The following is a 20843-nucleotide window of genomic DNA, read 5'->3' as shown; positions in this document are numbered from 1 at the left end:
CTATTAAATTGAAGACTCTTTTTTGGACCCTATCCAAGAGGGAGAGACTAGTGGTAGACGTACCAGCCCAGATATGGCAACAATACTCCATGCATTGTAGAATGGTGGCCTTGTGGAGGTACAGGATTCTCATAGGTGTGAGCAGTCTTCTAGCATGATAGAGGGAACCCACCTTCTTTGCAGCAGCCTTTGCAATGTCCTCAAAGTATTTGTTCCAGTTCATATTGCCCATGAATATTAGGCTGAGGAGTTTGAAGGAAGAATTCTCAGGTAGGGTATGATTTGCCATGGATAGCGGTGGCTGGAGAGGCGTCTTGTAATTGTTAATATATATTTATTTATTAAAGGGTCACCAAGGAAGTATGAAAATAAAATATGTTTTTTTTTAATTATTATTTTAATGTGATTTAAGCAATAGATTACACACAATGAAACCTTCTCAAAATATGAACACATTTTTGTGAATTATTTTAAAAATGAGTGGCTCTCGTCTTGAGGAGGTTTCATGTTTTGACAAGCTTCTGGGTTTGACCTTTACTCCTGATCTGAAATGAAACGCGTACATCAAATCTGTTGCCAAGGTCATTGGAAAAATGGTGGGATCCTTCTACTGCTCCAGCAAATATTTCACTACTGATGCAATTCTCTATCTATATGAAAGCCAGGTATGTCCAAGGATGCAGTACTGATTATGCGACAAATTTTCATGAGATTGGTATTGTTTTGAAGCTCAATCTGTCAGACAACAAATATCGAAAAATTGGCTAAAAACATTAATTCTTTCACCCTCAACTGGACACTATTCTACAGGGAGGGGTCGCTTTTTTCACTGATATTTTCGAAAGTCATCATCTTCTTTTAGATTGACTAGCCTTAATTTAAACCTACGTCACTTCCGGTTTGGCGATGCGTGCAACAGCAAAGACGTCACTTTTTTTTTCACATTCTTTTCCTCCTTCACGGTAGAAATTGGAAGGTTTCATAGTTCAGCGGTATTTGTTATTTATGAAGATGAATATATAATAATTTTATTTCTCAAAATAAAGAGGACTAAGGTTCTTATTTTTAAGGGTTATGAGTGCATGTGTTGTGGTAAAGACAAGTCTGTCCAAGTGTTGTTCTGAGGGAAGATCAGTAGAGTATGCTTACATTATTTGTATGCTTTTGATTTTATATCAGAATTGGGTAAAATCAGTGACATCAAACATAAGCTATGAATAAAATGGAAGAAAACTGAAAAAAGTGAATCTAGATATCGTGGATGTTCATTTGGTTTGAAGGTGAGACAAGTAGAAAACTCCTTTGTATTTATTTGTTGCAATTCTTATCTTTGTTTTATAAAATGCAAGTGCTAAATCACTTAATAATTTTCAATTCAGGATAAAATTGCCCCAAATGACAAAGCAAAGGCTGCCATTTTGGATTTTTTGCCAACTTTTTTTCTCTCATATTTACAAGGAGAAACGTGAGTATTTAAATGATTTTTTTAAATTACAATATTAAATGGTATATATATATAAATTACAATATTTAATGTTATATATATATAAATTACAACATTTAATGTTATATATATATAAATTACAATATTTAATGTTATATAAATTATGATATTTAATGTTATATATAAATTACAATATTTAATGTTATATAAATTATGATATTTAATGTTATATATAAATTACGATATTTAATGTTATATATAAATTACGTTATTTAATGTTATATATAAATTACGTTATTTAATGTTAAATATAAATTATGATATTTAATGTTATATAAATTACAATATTTTATGTTATATATAAATCACAATATAAACAATTCTGCAATTTTAGAACGTAATCCAAACTAGTTTGTCAATTGTCGATTTAAATGCCCATCACAAGAACAATAAAAAAAAAACACAACAATGAAAATTTGAAAATGAAAATGTCTTTGCAAGCTGGTCCTGTTTAGCCATGAAGTCTGATGTTTTGTATTATTATTAATTATTGATATTAATACATTATTCCTGAATTGCAAGAGTTGTGAGTAGATGGAGTCAGTTCAAGGAATTTCTGTCATTATTAATTAGCACTGTCGTATTACAAATCTACCCAATGACTGTGTGTTACCAAAGGAGAATGGCAGAGACCAAGGGGAATAAGAGATAAAAGTAGAATTTGTTGAAAAAAAAAACAAAAAAACATCACAAACAAAAGAAAATCACATTTTTAAAAATAAATTTTGAACTTATTAAAAAAAAAATGATTTTCTTGAGTCAATCCAACAGAAATTTGAGACGTACATTCAAACACATGAATCTATTTTAATATAGCTTGACGGAACAACAACAAAAAAAAAGATGTTAGAATACCTCATCATATTCAGTTGAATGTCTGCTTCTATAACCCAGGATGTTTCAGTCAGCTTTTAGAAACTGACTTCCAAACTAACTTATTTCTGGTTTAGTTTCTATTTATCCTTCTTTCTCTCAAATCCATCCTTATCATTTTCTTACAAATTTTTACCCTTCTCCTGCCAACTGACCCTGCTATCTCAACTGTTCTACATCTACTAATTCAAGAACTCGTTTATTCTTTCAGCATGCCTATACTAACTAAGCTACCTGTTCTGCAGACATCTTATAATGTTCAGGTCATCAGATCTAAACATATTGCAAAGACTCGTATTACACATCCATCATATCAATTCTATCCATGCAATGCATATCCTCAATTCTTGATGGTCAGGTTTCACTTCTACACATTATCACACTGCTTACACATGTCTAATAGGCCTTTTCTTTAGTCGATAGCAGGCCACATAAAACTAAATTTCCACATGAAAAGGAAGAGAAATTCCGTTTCAAACATTTGATGAATCATACGTATCATTGTCCGTTGTTTGTTTGATTGAGATTAGGTCAAAGGAATGTTGTGATTTCCAATCTCTCTCAATCATATTTTAAAGTAATTCTTCCAAAAAATTTTTTTTTATTCTTTATTATGTGCTTCAAGTTTATTTTCTGCGTGTTTCCAACCCAAAATGTCTCTATTTACTTACATCCTCACAAAGGAAGAGTTTGACATGAGAATTCTTGCTCCAAAAAAAGGGGCAATCTGGGTTGGAACAGAAATAAAAATTGTCTCAGTCTAGAAGAATTTCTTCTTCACTGACCAAGGACAGAAAAGATGAAGTGTTGTTTCTGAATTTTTTAGATGAGGATTGATAATTTGAATGATTTGGATGACTATTCTCATCTTGAATGCTATTCTCACAATGTTTTGGCTGATATAACCTCCAGCCTTTTTCAGATATAAAAGGTGCCTTCAATAAGTTTCCAAACTTTTTTCGTATGAGCATTTTAATTGAAAGTACACACATAAAACTCTAGTCCACTTCGAAGTAATCCCCCCGACTGCAATGTACTTGTTGTACCGTTCCAAAATCCTCTTGTGTGCGCGTATCAATAACCTTCATCACAGCCTCTTTCATCTCCTTGAGCTTATGGAATAACTAAAAGTCATGGGGGCAAGTTTGGACTATAGGGAGGGTGAGGAACTGTCTTGATGCCCATCTTGGTCATCTTGGTCTGTGACAAGGATGGAGCACCCTTGGGACAAACTTTGTACAAATTTTCTGCATCTTCAGTTAATCCTGAATAATTGTGTATACAGTCCCACACTGACATCTCTATAGACACACAATGGTCTTTATCCATGAAATTCTTTATTTGACTAATCAAGTCTGGTGTTCTGACTTCTTACTCCTTCCACAACTCTCATCATCCCTTAAACCCCCTGTCTTCCTTATGTCACTCAAAAACCGATGATTGATTCATGCAAGATGGTCCAAAAGCAGTCTGAAGCATTCCATATGTTTCTGTGGCATTTTTACTAAGTTGAAAACAGTATTTTATTGCATATTGTTCTTCTAAAGTGTCCTCATGTTTTGATTAATATAATTTTTTAAATTTACCAGCTGTGACAATCAGACCGAGTAGGGGATATTCCAATTCCTGTTATAACTGTTCATTTGAACCTGAAATCATAAAAATTGGTCAGTCATCTCATAAGATGTATAGCAATGTTATACTGAATTTTCAAGAGTTTACAACAATTTTAAATGCCTGTACAAAAAAAAGTCTGGAAACTTGAAGGCACTTTGTATCTTGTCAAACTTTGGAATCTGCAGGGAATTTCGAACGGAATCCTTTATTGTGTGTCTATAGAGACAGTAAGTACACAGTTTGATGTCAGTGTGGGAACTGTACACATAATTATTCACAAGAAACTGAAGAGGCAAAAGATTTGTGCAAAGTTTGTCCCAAGGGTGCTTCATCCATGGAGGTAGTATGCTCTTGTTCCATCAACCATGGCTGGGTAGAAGTCTTAAATAATTAACAATTGTATTTCTATCACCTGCTCTAAGACTTTTATCTGCTCATGGTTGATGGAACAAGAGCATGCTATCCCGTGGAGTAAATAAATGATTCTGTTTGAATTTCCCTGCAAATTCCAGAGTTTGACAAGATGTATCTGAAGAAGGTCAGAGGTCACATCGGTCATAAGATGAGAACAGTAATCCAAATAATCCGAATTATCCTCACCTAAAAAATTCAGAAACACAACACTTCATCTTGCCCTTTTTTGGGAACTGGAATTCTTCAACATTAAAAACTGACCTTTTATTTCCTCGGTCAGTGAAGGAATAATGAAGAGTACTGTTCAAAATTCTGTGCAGATTCCGAAATTCAACAAGATATACCTGAAAAAAAGTTGGGAGGTTACATCGGTCAAAACATTGTGAGAATCATACTCAAGATGAGATCGGTAGTCTGAAAAATCCAAATAAAAGTGTATTATCAAAACAGATACTACACATTGTTCCTGGCCAAAAAAACAAGTTCCTTTAAGCTCTTGATTATTTGCATCATATTATTACGCATTTGTTTTTATTTTATTATTCATTGAATTCAAATTTGTTATTAGGCTAACTTCGGATTCGTGTCGGATGATGTTCTTTGCCATCAACAAGCAGCTTGGCATCTCTGTGGAAACGACTTCGCATTGTGGTCACTTGGAAGAATCGCAGATACTTATTGTCCTTGACTCTTTACTAAAACATGCATACAATTTTAACATTTATGACGTTGGAGAAGACAAAGCAGAAGACGGTTTATGGCAGTTATACTTCACCATGCTCCTGAAAGTTCTTTTGGGATTGGAAAAGTGAGTAACCATTTTATTTATTTTAATGGACCCATACATACAATATATACACACAATTTTTCTTATCCAGGCCCAAAGGCCACTTGAGGATAAGGGTTAATGAATGTAAGGTGGTAGTGTAGTAATTGTTGACGGTGTAAATTGGGTAGAATTTGATTATTTATGGGGATGGCTCAACAAGAACTTGTTTAGATTGAATTTGAAGACTATCATGTTATATTCAACTGGGAAGCAGGCCAATGGAAGTGTTTCACAGGCAGACAGTTCTGGGAAAGAAGCTTTGTTTATTGAATCTGCATTTAGATTTAGGCACAGATAGAGAGTGGGGGAAATCATGTATGGTGGTTGTAGCTAGTCAAATTAAATTTTTGAAAGTTCTGAAGGGAGACCATAGACTGGAGTTCAGTTGAGCACCATGATGCAATACAATACATACATAAACACGAGAAGTTCTGCACCATTTGTGTGACAAAGATTAAAATCGAGATATAATGATAGTAAACCTAATGTTTATAATCATTGTTCCACTTTTAATCACAATTCATGACATAATTTTGATTTTAGAAAATGGCTAAAATTTAAGCTTAATGGGTCTTGAGTAGAAATTGAAACTTAAGGAATTTTACTTAATTGCTGTCTAATGATTATGGATCACATTGATTGCAAACATAAAATATTTGAATTTTTAAATAAGAGGCTGTGTCTATATCACTTTAATTTTTTTTTTTAAATACTCCAAAGAAACTGAAATTTAGGGACTATTCATTGTCTCCTTTACATAAATATAGTTCACATTTCCCCCCTCCCTTTACACTTAGTAGCTCTGTTCCAAAATTCATACTGATTGATTAACTAGTTTAGAGGTAAACCCTTTTTTTATATATATATATATATATATATATAGTACTTAGAAAGATTTTTTATTTTTATACTAGCGGGAGTACCCGGCGTTGCCCGAGTGTTTGTTTCCGGGACGGGGGAGGGGGGGAGTTTTAAAAAATGTTATGGTAGGTAAGTAGGAAGGATCAAACCCGGAGTCATGAGTAAAAGTAGGAAAATAAAGTGTGAAAAAAAACAAACAAAAAAAAACATCTGCAACGTTAACAGTTCGGCCACCAAGAAAAGTCCATTCCAGTTGTTTAGGGAAAAAAAAAAAAAAACGACTACGGTATGTCGGCGCGAACGTGAAAATATAATGTGAATTGTCCAGCACGCTAACCACTACGCCACAGAGCACTGCAGCTTAGTTTAGTGATTTTAAATAATTTCACATGAAAGAACTACGAAGCCAAACCGGTGTTCTCTTCTCAACTGTTCCTTGTGAACGATCCCCAAACGGTGTTAAGTGGTGGCAGGGGGAGGAGGAATTTATTAGAGAGAAAATATTTTACCACTTCCATTGATCTTAACCGATTTTGGCCGTGACTTCTCAGCAGAAAAAGTATAGAAATCTAAGATTATCGAGGAATTTGAAAAATAATAAGCCTATAACACACCTCAGATATTGTTCTGCCGTTTGTGCATATTATATTTGCATGAAATATCTTGATTTTTAATCCTATTAAGGTCAAAATCCGACGGGAAAAAATGAGTTCATTTTATTTATATAGAGATAAATAATAGTGTGAGTTTTTAATAATACATGAATTTTACTTAAAATGCATTCATTATGCCATTTAACGATCATTAGAACACATGAAACTACTGACATTTAAATAACATCTTTTTAAGTACTATAAAACTTTGAAAACACACCATTGTCTCTATTTCAAGTGCAAATCAAAAACATTAAAGCATCCAAAACAAGCGGATTTGTATAGCCATTAATCAGTATGTGTATGTAATATCAGGCTGCCCGGCATTGCCCAGTTATAAAATATGCTTACATATGATATTTTGATTAATGCAGATTTCATGTATTTATAGATGTGTGTAGGGGGCGAGGGGTAATAACCCTGTTTAAATATTATAAAAAAAAAACACGATTTTAAAAAAATCGGAATAAACCAAAACAAAAAAAAACAAAAAAAAAACATCATTTTCTCACGCTTTTAAAATTGATATCACAATTTTTAATCTTTGAAGTGTTTGTATTTCATTTTTCAGATTTAATTCTTATATATAATTTTCTAGGTTTTTAAAGATTTTGCATTTCATTTTTTGGACTTGAAAATTTTTACATTTCATTTTTAGTTTTAGCAACTCAAGTTTAAATTTTGTATTTACTACGATGATGTAGATATTAATTTTCTTCCAACGAAAAATAGGAGAAGGTATTTGTGTATATTAAAAATTGTAAATTTTAATCAATTTATTTTTATTTTATATAAATTAAACATTTATTTTATATACTTTAAAGAATTTTTTTATTTTTTATTTTATAGCAAAGACACAACTTGGTATTCTTGCCTAGAAACTCTATTAAAACTGAATCCTGAAATTATAGAAAACCATCTGAGTTCAATATTTTCTACTTGCTGGTCTTCTATGTCTCAACCAAACTCTCCCAAAACAGCCGGTGTTGATTCATTACTCACAAGCGTCTTCAACATTTACCACAAATTACGAAAAATTCCCTCCCTTATTGATATGATGACCAAATCTATTGAAGAGCCAAGTGATCCGTGTTGTATCCAGTTTCCTCAGCATGCATATGCAAAGTAAGTATCAACATTTTTCTATAGATAGACGGGGCATGAGTGGGTGTTTTACACTAAAAATAGCAAGAAGTAGATGATGTCACACTGATTTTTTTTTTTACTTAGGAGTCACTACTTAACAAGGCCCAAAAGCCACTCGAGAATAAGGGTTGGGTTAATGAATGTAAGGTGGTAGTTTAGTAATCATTAATGGTGTAAATTGGGTAGAATTTGATTATTTATGGGGACGGCTCAACAAGAATTTGTTTACATTGGATTTGAAGGCTACCATGTTGTATTCAACCAAGAAGCAGAATCATGTTCCTCAGGCAGGCAGTTCTAGGAAAGAAACTTTGTTCATGGAATCTGCGTTTAGATTTAGGTACAGATAGAGAGTCGGGGAAATCTTTTATAGTGGTTGGAGCTAGTCAAGTGTTATTTTTGTGAAAGTTTGGCAAGGAGGGGAACAATAGATTAGAGTTCAGTCGAGCACTTGTACTGAAAATAACAATAGAGCAGAGACAGGCTTGCAATCTCTCTTCTGTGTGGAAAGAGATTGTAGGGAAAAGAAAAGGGCATCACCTATTAGGTTTCGAAGCTGGTTTTAAACTCTATCAAGGCTGGATTGGGTGTGCTGAGCAGTTCTTGCCCGGATGTGGCGACAGTACTCTATATAAGTGCATACCTGTTTCTTATGCAGATATAAGATTGCATCAGCAGTGAGATACCTGCTGGAGCAGAAGAGTGATTCAACCATTTTTCCAGTGATCTTGGCAACAGATTTGATGTATATGTTTCATTTCAGATCAGGAGTGAAGATCCTAAAAGCTGGTCAAGAAATGGAGCTTCCCCAAGATGAAAACCATTCATTTCAATGATGGGGTTAGAGTGATTATGATGAAAAGAGAGCAGCTTAGTTTTAGATGCATTAAAATTAACAAGCTACTTTTTTCCACATTTTACCATGTTCTTCAAGATCAGATGCGAGAGAATTAGAAAGATCTTGGCCATTGCTGGCCTTTGAAGTGTTGCCATAGATTGTAGTGTTGTCTGCATAAATGTCTACGAATGATTCAGAATGTGTAGATGATGTAATACTTGCTGCAAATACGCGTGCTCTGCTGCATATCTTTTTGTTCGTTATGAATATTTGGACAGATCTTCTATTTTAATTATTTTTTCAGTGCTTCTATATTATACAACCGAAAAAATATTTAATTTCAAGTAAAATAAATGGTACCTACATAATTGTCATACTGCAAATAGTAACATATCCAAAAATTACAGAAAACGATAAGGTAGAAAAATAATTATTAATGAAAAACTGTTTTTGATAAAGTTTATATGGGTAATAAATTTTGTTCAACATTTTGAATTACGCTCGTCATGTGACATAAACAATAGCACTTAATTATCTCCCCTGTCAACTTATTTCTTTTTAAGTAAGTATAGTTTTTTTGCTTCTTTCACAATTTTTTTTCATTAATAATTATTTTTCTATCTTATCGTTTCTCAGAATTTTTGGGTATATTACTATTTGAGACCTGACAATTACGTAGATACCATTTGTTTCACTTGGAATTCAATATTTTTTTTATTTGTATAATGTAGAAGCACCATTTTCTTTAATTAATCTTTAAAAAAAAGTTGAACAAATATTTACACATCTTCATGAATAATGAAGTTGTTTTTTTTTCCACTGATCATTTTCAATCCTCTCATAATAATATTCATCGTAATTTAACTGACAATCAATCCATTTTATTGATCTTTATCCTTCAGTGGCTTTTAACCTTAATAAATCATGGTTCATTAGTTAAAACCAAATAGGATTAGTATTTTGTCCTTTAGTCCTCATATTTCATGAAAGATGTTTCTGACAAAGAAGGAAGAATTGCTGTTTTCTGGGTTGGAATTTATCCATTAAACACTTATTGTTGGCTACTTTCTAGTTTTGAAGTAGTTTTAAGTGGCTTCATACCTTGTCTGGAGCGATTTCCATAAGAAAAAAAATCTCATGAAAATAATAAAAATTCTCTTAAATAAATTCAGAAATAATGGTAAAAAAAAATATGAATTGAAAATATATTTGTGTGGGCCATTGAATGAAACAGAATTTGCCGATGTTTTTTTTTAGTTGAGCCATACTATATCATGTCTGGCACACATCTGCTCTGCTTCTCTCCTGGACAATGCCATCTGTCCTGTTTTCTGGCCAATAATATTTGCTGTTCATGCTATTTCTCTTCTTATGAATTAAGTTTAAAAATAATGAGGTAGTTTTACAGAATTCCCCCTATATTAAAAAAAAAAATACAAAAACATTTTTATGATATATGCACCTGTCACAGAACAAAGAGATCATATTCCAAAAATCATATGAATTGATCAAGTAGATATTTTTTTATAGAAAATCATTTTTTTTACAATTTTAAATGATTAATGGTAAATTGTAGCCATTACAAGGCTGAAAACAAACAAAATTCTGATTTAAATCTATTTTTCACCTACTTTACTAAGTTGTTTAAATGTTGCCTTAAGGAGAGATACTCCCCGACAGCCTGGAAAACCTCTGTATCTGGGGATCAGTATTCTGCGTGTCAGTACAGTCTAATCTGTGCGTCATAAGTAAGTTGCTTAAGTCTGTGATAAATGAAGAAGTTGTCTAACACCTTAGCAGAAACAACTTATGCAGCGACAAGCAATATAATTATCGTTCTGAGAGATCAATAGCTGATGTGCTGACGATAATATCATATAAGATAAGTGAATCTATTGACCATAGTTTCGTTGCTAGAACAATAGCTCTTGACATATCTAAGGCATTTGATAGGGTTTGGCATAAAGGACTACTTCACAATGTAGCTGGAAATGCCCTTTCAATCATCCAATCATTTCTTTCCTATAGGTTAATTAATCATAAGCTAACAGTATTAATGCTGGCGAGCCTCAGGAATATATCTGGGCCCAACTGTCTCTTTCTGGTCTTCATCAACGGTCTCTCAAGTCATATTCTACGATCATTCGTCGACATATATGCAGATGGTAATATTATCTATTATAAAAAGACATAAAATAATGTAGAAATTAGTTTCCTGATTTAAAAAAAATTTTTTTATTGTCATTTCACCCCAAGCAAGGCACAGAGCCATGAGTCATGAGGGGTTACTATTTGGGACCAAATTTGCAGGGATACTATTTATGGAGTTGGCCATTACACTTGAATTTCTGCATGTCAGTACAGTCAAGGAAGTAGGGGCCCGGGAAGGAATTTCAAAGTGCAGCAGTCTGACGACGACCGGTTCTACGCATGCGTCAGATGACGTCATGACCTGATTTACTTTAAATAGTTGAAGAACTGACTAAATTTCATGTACGTCACGTTAGCTCAGTTGGTTAGCGCGTTGGTTCATTATCTAAATGTTTTGGGTTCGAATCGTGGTGTGAGATGTCTTTCTTTTTTTTTTTTTTTTTTCGATATTTTAAATTTAAATATTGAACCAGTGTTATTTAAGCCATTTTTCACATAATGTTCGTTTTTCTGTTTTTTTGTTTTTTTACTGCGCTTATTCTTAGCGACACCCAAAAACACTCGGGTACCCACCGATTTTTAAAAATTTTAATATTAAAACAGGCTTATTCAAGCCATTTTTCACATGTTTTTATTTTTTTTTTTGTTTCAGCGTTCGTTTTTCTGTTTTCTTTTTTGTTTTTTTTTTTTTACATTTAACATCGTTCGTTTGCCTTACGTTAGTTTTCTTTTTGTGTTTTTTTTTTCGATGTTTTGATTACCCCCCCCCCCCCCCGCTTAAGTTTTAATGTTCGTTTTTATGTTTTCTTATTTTACTTTGCTTATAACAAACAAACCTGGTTATTGACCTCATTTGCTGAATAGCTATTGCTTACATCGTCGTCGTGACGCTCGCACAAAATCTTGTGGGCACCGGTCAATTTTGTTCTTACTTACATAAATTCAAACATCTTTCAGTAAGTCATTCTGCCTGGCTGAACAGTTCATGTTTTTTTCACATTTTATTCTTTTCAAACTTCGCCTCAGGGCTTCGGATTCGATCTTCTCAAACCCCCCCCCCCCCAGTTTCTTTTTTATTTAAGAGCACACACACCTCGAAACACCCGGGCAATGTCGGGTACCCCCCGTTAGACTATATATATAAAAGGCAAAATGTGGGTTAGTGTGTGCACATTTTTTGTATGTCCGGCAAAGGCTTTGAGGTGGGGGGGTTACTGTTTCTTAGAGCTTATGTACTACTTAGATTATGATATCTCCGATTTACGAAATGAGGTTGCGTCTATCTTTTATTTGAGCAACTTTTACACGCTATTTTTGCAATATTTTTTACTCTCCACGTGTTTGTTTGGCTTTTCCATATATATAAGCGAAACTTAATTTGTAGCAAAGGCAGCTCCCTGGCACTTGTGCCGGGACGTCCAGAAAAGCAATGAGCTGCAGCCAAAACCCGTCATACCAGACAATTGCTATTCATTTGGACACTCCCCTTTTTATGGAGAGCTGGTTTTCCCCAACATTTTGGGGGAAACACAGAAACTGGCTTGCAGTCAAAGTTAAGTTTCCCCTATGGCGTGATGTTTGACCTCATTAAATTTACGCACCTGTCACTTAGCTTTTTAATTGTTGAATTTTCAGTTCCTGTCTTGTCGTCGCCGAGCGGTAAGATGTCAGGTTTTTTCACACTTCCTTTTCTATCTTCGCGTCAAAGCTTCGGCCTACCTGCCTACTATAACTTTGTGGTTTTTCAACACACACCTATAAGCACCCGGGCAACGCCGACACCCACGCTAGTCTAATATATAAAGGGCAAAATGGATGTGCGCATTTGTGTATGTCCGCAAAAGGCTTTTTGCGTCGGGGTTCTCGCGTTGGTTAGATTTCAGGAGAAGTTTTCTTATATTTCCTAGATCGTAATACCTCAGATTAACAAACGGACACAGTTTCTTTCATTTTTTTTATCAAATTTTTAAAAATTCCCACCGTCCTGTTGTGTCAGCTGTTTGTCTTTTTCGTATAAATAAAGCAAAACTATTCGATCGCAAGCAACAGCACCTGGCCTTCGCCCGGGCGGGATTTTTTTTTTTTTTTTTTTTTTCTTTTACATGGAGGTCACCACTTATCAAGGCCCAGAGGCCACTCAGGGATAAGGGTTATTGCGTGTACAGTAATCAATGAGATAGTATTGTAGTAATCATTAGTATTGGAGATTTGATAGAGTGTCTTACTTAAGGGGGCGGTTTGTCAGGAATTTGTTTATGTTGGACTTGAAGACATCCAAATTGTAGTCAGGTGGGAAACAGGCAAACGGAAAAGAGTTCCACAGTCGTGCACTTCTGAGAAAGAAGCTCTGCTCATGGAATCTAGAGTGGGGAAAATTATTGGCAGTAGTTTCAGCCAGACCGGTGTTTCTTGTAAAAGATTGGCGAGGGGGGAGGGAAATTGGAGCTCAGACGAGCACCTGCCATGGAAATAACGCTAAAACAAAGATAGGCTCGCAACGTCTCTTCTATGGGAGAGAGGTTGCAGGGAAGAGAAAAGGGCATCCCCCACTAAGCTACGAAGTCTATTTTGTACTCTGTCAAGGCAGGATAGGCTGTTTTTAGCAGCTCCTGCCCAAATATGTCAGCAGTACTCCATCCTTGGACGTACTTGGCTTTTATACAGATAGAGAATTGCATCAGTAGTGAGATATCTTCTGAAGTGGTAGAAGGATCCCACCATTTTCCCAGCGTCCTTGGCAACAGACCTGATGTACGTGTTCCATTTCAGTTGCTTTACTGGAATCAAGGTTATAATTAGTTTGGCGACCTCACGCACAGATATTTGTATGTTGCATAGCGTGTTGTTTGTTATAGGAGGAAATACGGGGAGTTGATTGCCTTCATCGCATAGGGTAGAATTAGCTGCAAAGTTCTTGGCAAATAGTCTGGGCTTGTCTGATGATGACCAGATGACCTCAGGTCCATTGATGATGGTTGGAATAGAACGCACTCTTCTGTTCAGGATCCTGTTTGCTATTTGCCAAAACTGATGGGATCCAAGCCGCTGATCAGCTACTTTGGATTTAACGGACTGAGCATATAGCTCTCTTGCATTTTTTATTACTCTTTTACAGTGGTTGCTGGCAGTCCTGAAATCAGCTTTAGTCTCAGTACATCTATTACGTTGGTAGCTATGGAAAAAGTGATTTCTGTGCGCGATGGCAGCAGCACATTCTGGGGAGAACCATGTTTGGTTTTTGTTGGAATTTTTTGGATGGTATGAATCGGTCTATGCCTACAATTAACCATTCGGTCAGGTCTGATACTATAGAGGACACATCCTTTTTAAACATGGAATGCAGAGGTAGATCAGATATGAATGTGCGGAAGCTATCCCAGTCAGCCATAGAGCATCGATATACAGTACGGTGGAGAGATACGTCTGAAGACTTATTACATTTCATTTTTATCTTAACTGCTACAACAGAGTGGTTAGAGGATCCCAGAGGAGATAGAACGGAACATGAACACAGCTCAGGGGAAGTTGTGAGGAAAAGGTCTAGAAGGCTTGCATATTGACCGGGTGTATCGGGCACACGGGTGGGTTCATGAACAATCTGAGTAAGGTCATAGACAATGGCAAAATCATGACAAAACCTCCCCTCGTCATCGGTCTTATTTGAGTGGGTCAGCCATTCCACATTATGGACATTGAAGTTACCGCAAATGTGAATATTAGCCGAAGGATGAGCAGACAGGATGTGGTCAATTTTCTCAGATATGCTCTTAAAGATAGTAACTCCACTGTTGTGGGGGTCGATAGAGGGCAAATATAAATGCAGTGGTGTAAGCTAGTGCAACCCGGAAGTATCTGTTCTGTAATTCGTCCTTGGTCAATGTAGGGGAAACCCTTCATACTGAGACAATTACTATTTATTTTGATACTGCCAGAGTGCCCCCTTTTTGGGGAAGCTGGTTTTTCCCCACATTAAAAACGACCTTCATGGGAGGTTTATAAGCAACACCATTTCTGCAAGGCATCTTTTTGAAAGACTACGTTTTATTTGAACGCGTTATACTTCTGGTCGCATCATGAAGTAGCGGTAAGTCGTCAAATTTTCTTTCACTTTCTTTTCCACCTTCACGTCACCAGTTCAAGCCTGCCTGCCTACTACAACTTTTTTTTTTTTTTTTTACAACTCCAAACACCCAGTCAATGCTGGGCACCCAGGCTAGTTATTAAAGGAAATAAGCTTAGTCTTGGTAGCATTAAACATTACCAACCAGTTACGACCCAATTCCACTACAGACTGGAGGTTTTCTAGAGTTTTAGCAATTTCCTTAGATATGTTCATTTGTTTTACCCTCGTGTCTGCTATAGAGCGTGGTGTTATTTGTAAATATCCCCATCTCAGAAACAATTTTATCAGGGAAGTCATTTATTAATATCAGGAATAATAAAGGGCAAGGATTGACCTCTGTGACACACCCACATTTATATGTTTCATGTATGACCATCAAGGACAACTTGGATTTTTCTCTTATCTAAGAAGAATTTGATTGTTGACTATACATCCAGCAATACCACACAATTTGATTTTCATGAGAAGACCATTCTGTCAAACCTAACAGTATCTTATGTCTCTACAAAGCCACCATTTGTCCACGCATGGAGTATTGTTGTTACATCTAGGCTGGTGCATCTGCCACTCTTAGACATGGTCCAAAAAGAATCCCCGCCCTAATAAATCCCGTCATGTCAACCAAACTTCAACCCGTCCCATTGCTTAAATGTTGCACCCTGGTGTTTGTTTTAGAAGATTTTAATGGAGTGTGTTTCAACAAACTCAAAGTACTCAGCATAAATACCCCCGACAAACCCGATAAGCAGCAAAGTCCCATCCCTACACAGTAGAAATCCCTAGATGCCAGAAAGCCTTCTACTCTAATAGTTTCTTCCTTAAAATTGCTAGACTTCGGAATTCCCTTCCAATTCTTTGCTTACCTGACTGTATTGACATGTAAAAGCTCAAGTGAACAGATATCTTTCTGGTCAACTTCCCACACAGTCTCCCTCTAGATTTGATCCTAAATAGTAGCCCTTTATGTCCAAATGGCACTGTGCCTTGTTTGAGGTGAATTACAGGAAAAAATCTTGGAAGTTCAAATTATCTCCCTTTGCTTATTCAATATGTTGGAGTGAGACACTGTTCTTTCTCATAAAATTTGATTTTTTCTTAGTTAAAAAAAACACGACTTGATCAATTCATATGATTTTTAAAACATGACATTTTGATTCCATCACAGGTACATGCATCATATTTTTCTATGCTTTTGCTTTTTGATATCAGAGAGATTTTGAACAAGAACCAAAAATGATGTATTTTGTAAAATAAATGGCTTAAACTCAGTAAATGTGATGCATATATTCTTTCCATCATTTAATAGATAACACTAATAACCTTATTTCTTTTTTTCAGATTCAAAGAAATTATCCAGTTGTTGCCGCAGACAGTTGAAACTTCCATCTGGGAGAAATTAGTGACAATAATCCAAGAAAAACTGACTGAAGTTATCAACACAAAAGGTAATCTAAAAGCGTTTGGAAAAGTTGGTGCTTTCTTCAGTTATGAAAGTGAATTAATAAATTTGGTTCTTGTACAGAATTCCTCTTACAGCAAAAAACATGAAAAATCTGTATGCTGTACATACTCATGACAATGAGAAAATATCATACTCCAAAAAGTAACATAAATTGATCAAGTAGTTTTATTTTTATAAAGAAAAGCATTTTTTAATAAAATATCGATCAAAAATAAATATTAAAGTCGATTGACTTTGGAGGAGATTTGATCCTTACTTTCCGGAATTCCCTCCAATGTCATAACACAAACAAAAAGTTAGTTTTTTTTTTAGATTTATTGCTGGTAAATCATATTTTAAATGTTTTTATCATCTATTACTCTTCTTTTTTAAAAACCGGCTGGATCATATTGCATTATAAAGAGAGAGGGACGCAAATAAAGAAAGAAAAAATTAACCCAAACTGGGTATGAGTATCTTTACTCTGATTTTGTCTCCAAAATGAACTCTGACTTTAAAATGACAATATTTAGCAGATTCTTTAGTTTTATTTTTTTTTTCTGTATTCTCTGTAAAAAAAGAAAAAAATGTAATATACAGAAATTAGGAACTTAGGGCAGTGCTGAGTATCTTTGTAAGTTTACAAAATAATAATTTATGAAGCGATGAATTATGGTTCTTTTTCAGAATTCCCCTATATTAAACACAAAAATAAAGAAAAATCTCTATGATGTATATACCTGTAATGTAACGAAAATATCATATTCTAAAAATCACAAACTGTTTTATTTCTAAATACAAAATTAAATTTTATGAGTATCCAAGACATTAAAAAAAAATCTGAAGAAACAAAATAAAAATATTAAATCTAAGAAAATTGCTTTTCAGTAAAAGTTAAATGCCATTATTTTTTGTTTCTTTACTTCTTGGTTGAGGATTGCTATAATGATGTCAGTTTTAATGAACTCTTTTGTTGATGTTTAGTCATATTTTGGTCATGAAGAGTTTTTCCTGCTTTTGCAAATGTTTTAAAAAGAAAAATGCAATCATATTTTTTAATATTATTTTAAAAATCATTAATTTTGGAATCTTTACTTTTTGCAGTTTTTAAAAAAAAAAGAAAGTATCTTAAAAATGTGAATTCTCCATTTTAAAAAAATTTTTTTTTGTCATTGTAAGAAAAGGTCAAATCATTATTTTTTTTCTCCATTCCTGTTCTGTTCTTTCCTCTTTCTCTTTCTCACTAATCTTTTTCTTTATTCCCATCTTTTCTAAACCTCTCTCTCTCTCTCTCTGTCACATTTTGTGTTGCCTTGTTTCACCTTCCTCTCTCTCTCTGAAAATACAGGAAATTTGAGGTTGTAAATTTTATTTTATTTGCCTCCCTTCCAGGAGATCAGACACAAATGTGCGTTTTGATGAAAATATGATTCAAACTTGGCAAACCCAGGTTTTCAGTCCATGTCATCATTGCACAAAAGTTGTAAATTTTATTGTTTAAATTTCATTGTATCTGGCTTATTTCTTTTTTTGTTGGCAGAGGTGATTATTATGAACAATTTTTTTTTTTTTGACAGATTTAAATGCCAGCAAGAAATGTGCTGAGACAATGAATTTATTGGTCCATATTCTTCACCATTGTGTCATAGCTGGTGCCTCAGTGACACAGCAAACAACCGAGAAAATGCAGGAGTTAATGATTAAAATGAGAGACTCTATCCTGACAGTTTCTGTTAAGTATTGCATTCATCAGGTAAAAAAATTTTTCTTTCTTAAATGTTAACAAAGTTCTGTTATTTTTTCTTTTGTAAATTTAAAAATAACTCTTATTATTAGAGAAAAGGTATATATATATAGGAGCTACAATAAATCCATTCAAAAGTAGAAATACTAATCATACAATGATATTCAAGAATGAAAAATATAAAAATAGTTTTCCAAATGCAGAGTTACACAAAAAACAACAGAACACATGTTTTTTTTTTGTTTTGTTTTTTTTTCACAAAGGAGTCATCACTTATCAAGGCCTGGAGACCAGGATAAGAGTTAATGAGTGTACAGTAGTTAATGGGATAATATCATAGTAATAGTTAGTAGTGTAAATTTGGTAAATTGGATTACTTTAGGGGACGGCTCATCAAGAACTTGTTTACATTGGACTTGAAGATGACCATATTGTAGTCAGCTAGAAAGCAGGGAAATAGAAGAGTGTTCACAGGCATGAAAATCTAAGAAAGAAACTTTGTTCATGGAATCTATGTTTAAGTTTAGGTACAGATACAGAGTGAGGGAAATTATTGATAGTAGTTTCAGCTAGACTGGTCTTTTTCGTGGAAGTTTGGTGAGGGGGGGATCATAGATTGGTGCTCAGATGAGCACTTACCTTAAAAATAACGATAAAACAGAGACATGCTCGCAACGTCTCTTCTGTGGGAAAGATGTTGCAGGGAAGAGAAAAGGGCATCCCCCACTAAGCTATGAAATCTATTTTGAACTCTGTCAAGGTAGGATAAGCTGCTTCTAGCAGCTCCAGCCCAAATATGGCAACAGTACTCCCTCCTTTAACGAACTTGGCTCTTATAGAGGTAGAGAATCGCATTGGCAGTGAGATATCTACTGGAGTGGTAGAATGATTCCATCATTTTTCCAGCAACCTTGGCAACGGATTTGATGTATATGTTCCATTTCAAATCAGGAGTTAAGGTCTGACTCAGAAGGTTGTTAAAACATGGAGTCTCCCATGTTAAGCATTCAAATTTAACGTAGTCAATCAAAAAGATGACTTGCAGAAATGGCGTTGCTTTTAAACCTCCTATGAAGGTTGTTTCTAATTTGAGGAAAAAGCAGCTAGGCCAAAAAAGGGGACACTCTGGCAGTATCCAAATAAATAGTAATTGTCTCAGTATGAAGGGGTTCACCTACATCGATCAAGAACCAATTACAGAAAAGATCCTACTCAGCTGGAAGGAGAGATGGTTGCGTTCAAATAGTTTCACTTTATTTATACAAAAAAGACAAACAAACAGCCGACATGATGGGACGGTGGGAATTTTTTTAAACTCGATCAAAAAAAAAAGATAGAGACGATGTCTGTTTGCAAATCTGAGATATTACGATCTAGGAAGTATAAGAAAACTTCTCCCAGAATCTAACCGACTTGAGAACCCCCAGCCAAAAGCCTTTCGTGGACATACACAAATGCATGCACTAATATACATTAAACTAGCGGGGGTATTTGGCGTTCCCTAGGTGTTTGTTTGGGAGGGGGGGGAGTGGTAGTAGGCAGGCAGGTAAGGCGGAAAAGAAGAAAGTGAAAGAATAGCTGAAATCTTACCGCTCTGCTAAGACACAAGAGGAAATGAAAAGTGTTCAAATTTATCGATGTCAATCAAAAATCAAAAAGTTGACTTGAAGTGAATAAGTTAAGAATCATGCAGGCACAGAAATGAAGGTTGGCTACAGGCCAGTTTCTGCTTCCCCGCGATGTTGGGGAAAACCAGCTCCCCACAAGAAGGGGGAGCTTTCCAAATGAATAGCAATTGTTTGATATGAAGGGTTTCCCCGACATTAATCAAAGCTAATTGTGTTTCTGGAGGTCCCGGCTGGAAAGCTAGGCGGCCTACTTTGCTCCAATTAGTTTCGCTTTTATACGAAAAAGACAAACAAACACGCAAAAGGACGGAATTGAGGGAATTTTATAAAAGTCAATCAAAATAAATGTAAAGACGACGTCCGTTTGCAAATTGTACATATTATAATCTGGGGAGTATATAAAAAGTTCTCCAAAATAGTAACGTGGTCGAGACCCTCCCCCAAGCCTTTCGTGAACATACAAAAACGCGCACTCCATTTTTGCCTTTTATGTATATAGATGACAAAAAGAAAATGTGCTTTGTCAGTGTTCATACTAATAAAAAATAAGTAATTTTATTTTTCAGATATAAATTATGATTTCTGATGACCTAAAGTAAATAGCACCAACATAACTTTTTATTTAAAACTAGCCTGGGTACTTGGGTATTTGAAGGTGTGTGTTGGCCAAAAAAAAAAAAAAGTGGTAATAGGCAGGCTCAAACTCGTATCGCAAAGGAGGAAAAGAACGAAAAAAAAAAAAAGTGACGTCTTTGCTGTTGTGCCCATCGCCAAACCGAAAGTGGCGAAAATTTAAATTAAGGCTAGTCAATTGAAAAGAGGGAATGATTTTCGAAAATACTGGCGAAAAAAGCGACCTCTCCTTGTAGAAAAGTGCCCAGTTGAGGGTGAAGGAGTTAATGTTTTTAGCCAATTTTCCAATATTTGTTGTTCGGAGGGTTGAGCTTAAAAATGATACCAATCTTGCGAAAATCCATCGCCTCTGTCAAAAGTTTTAGGCAGACATACATACATATATTTA

The 20843-nt window shown here is 34.8% G+C and overlaps 1 protein-coding gene across 1 annotated transcript in view; it reads left to right on the top strand.

The window, feature by feature from the left end:
* LOC145277549 (unhealthy ribosome biogenesis protein 2 homolog) overlaps nt 1-20843 on the top strand; it is a 115787-nt gene that overhangs the window by 41110 nt on the left and 53834 nt on the right. The window contains exons 8-12 of the mRNA XM_080129019.1: nt 1380-1465; nt 4977-5216; nt 7601-7876; nt 16348-16454; nt 18028-18203. Of these exons, the coding sequence (XP_079985145.1) occupies nt 1380-1465; nt 4977-5216; nt 7601-7876; nt 16348-16454; nt 18028-18203 (885 nt within the window). The remainder of the gene's footprint in view (nt 1-1379; nt 1466-4976; nt 5217-7600; nt 7877-16347; nt 16455-18027; nt 18204-20843) is intronic.

This window comes from Euprymna scolopes, chromosome 6, assembly GCF_053919585.1.
Source record: "Euprymna scolopes isolate OS-2025 chromosome 6, ASM5391958v1, whole genome shotgun sequence".
In the NCBI taxonomy this organism is placed as follows: Eukaryota; Metazoa; Mollusca; class Cephalopoda; order Sepiida; family Sepiolidae; genus Euprymna; species Euprymna scolopes.
This window is presented reverse-complemented; position numbering and strand designations above follow the sequence as displayed.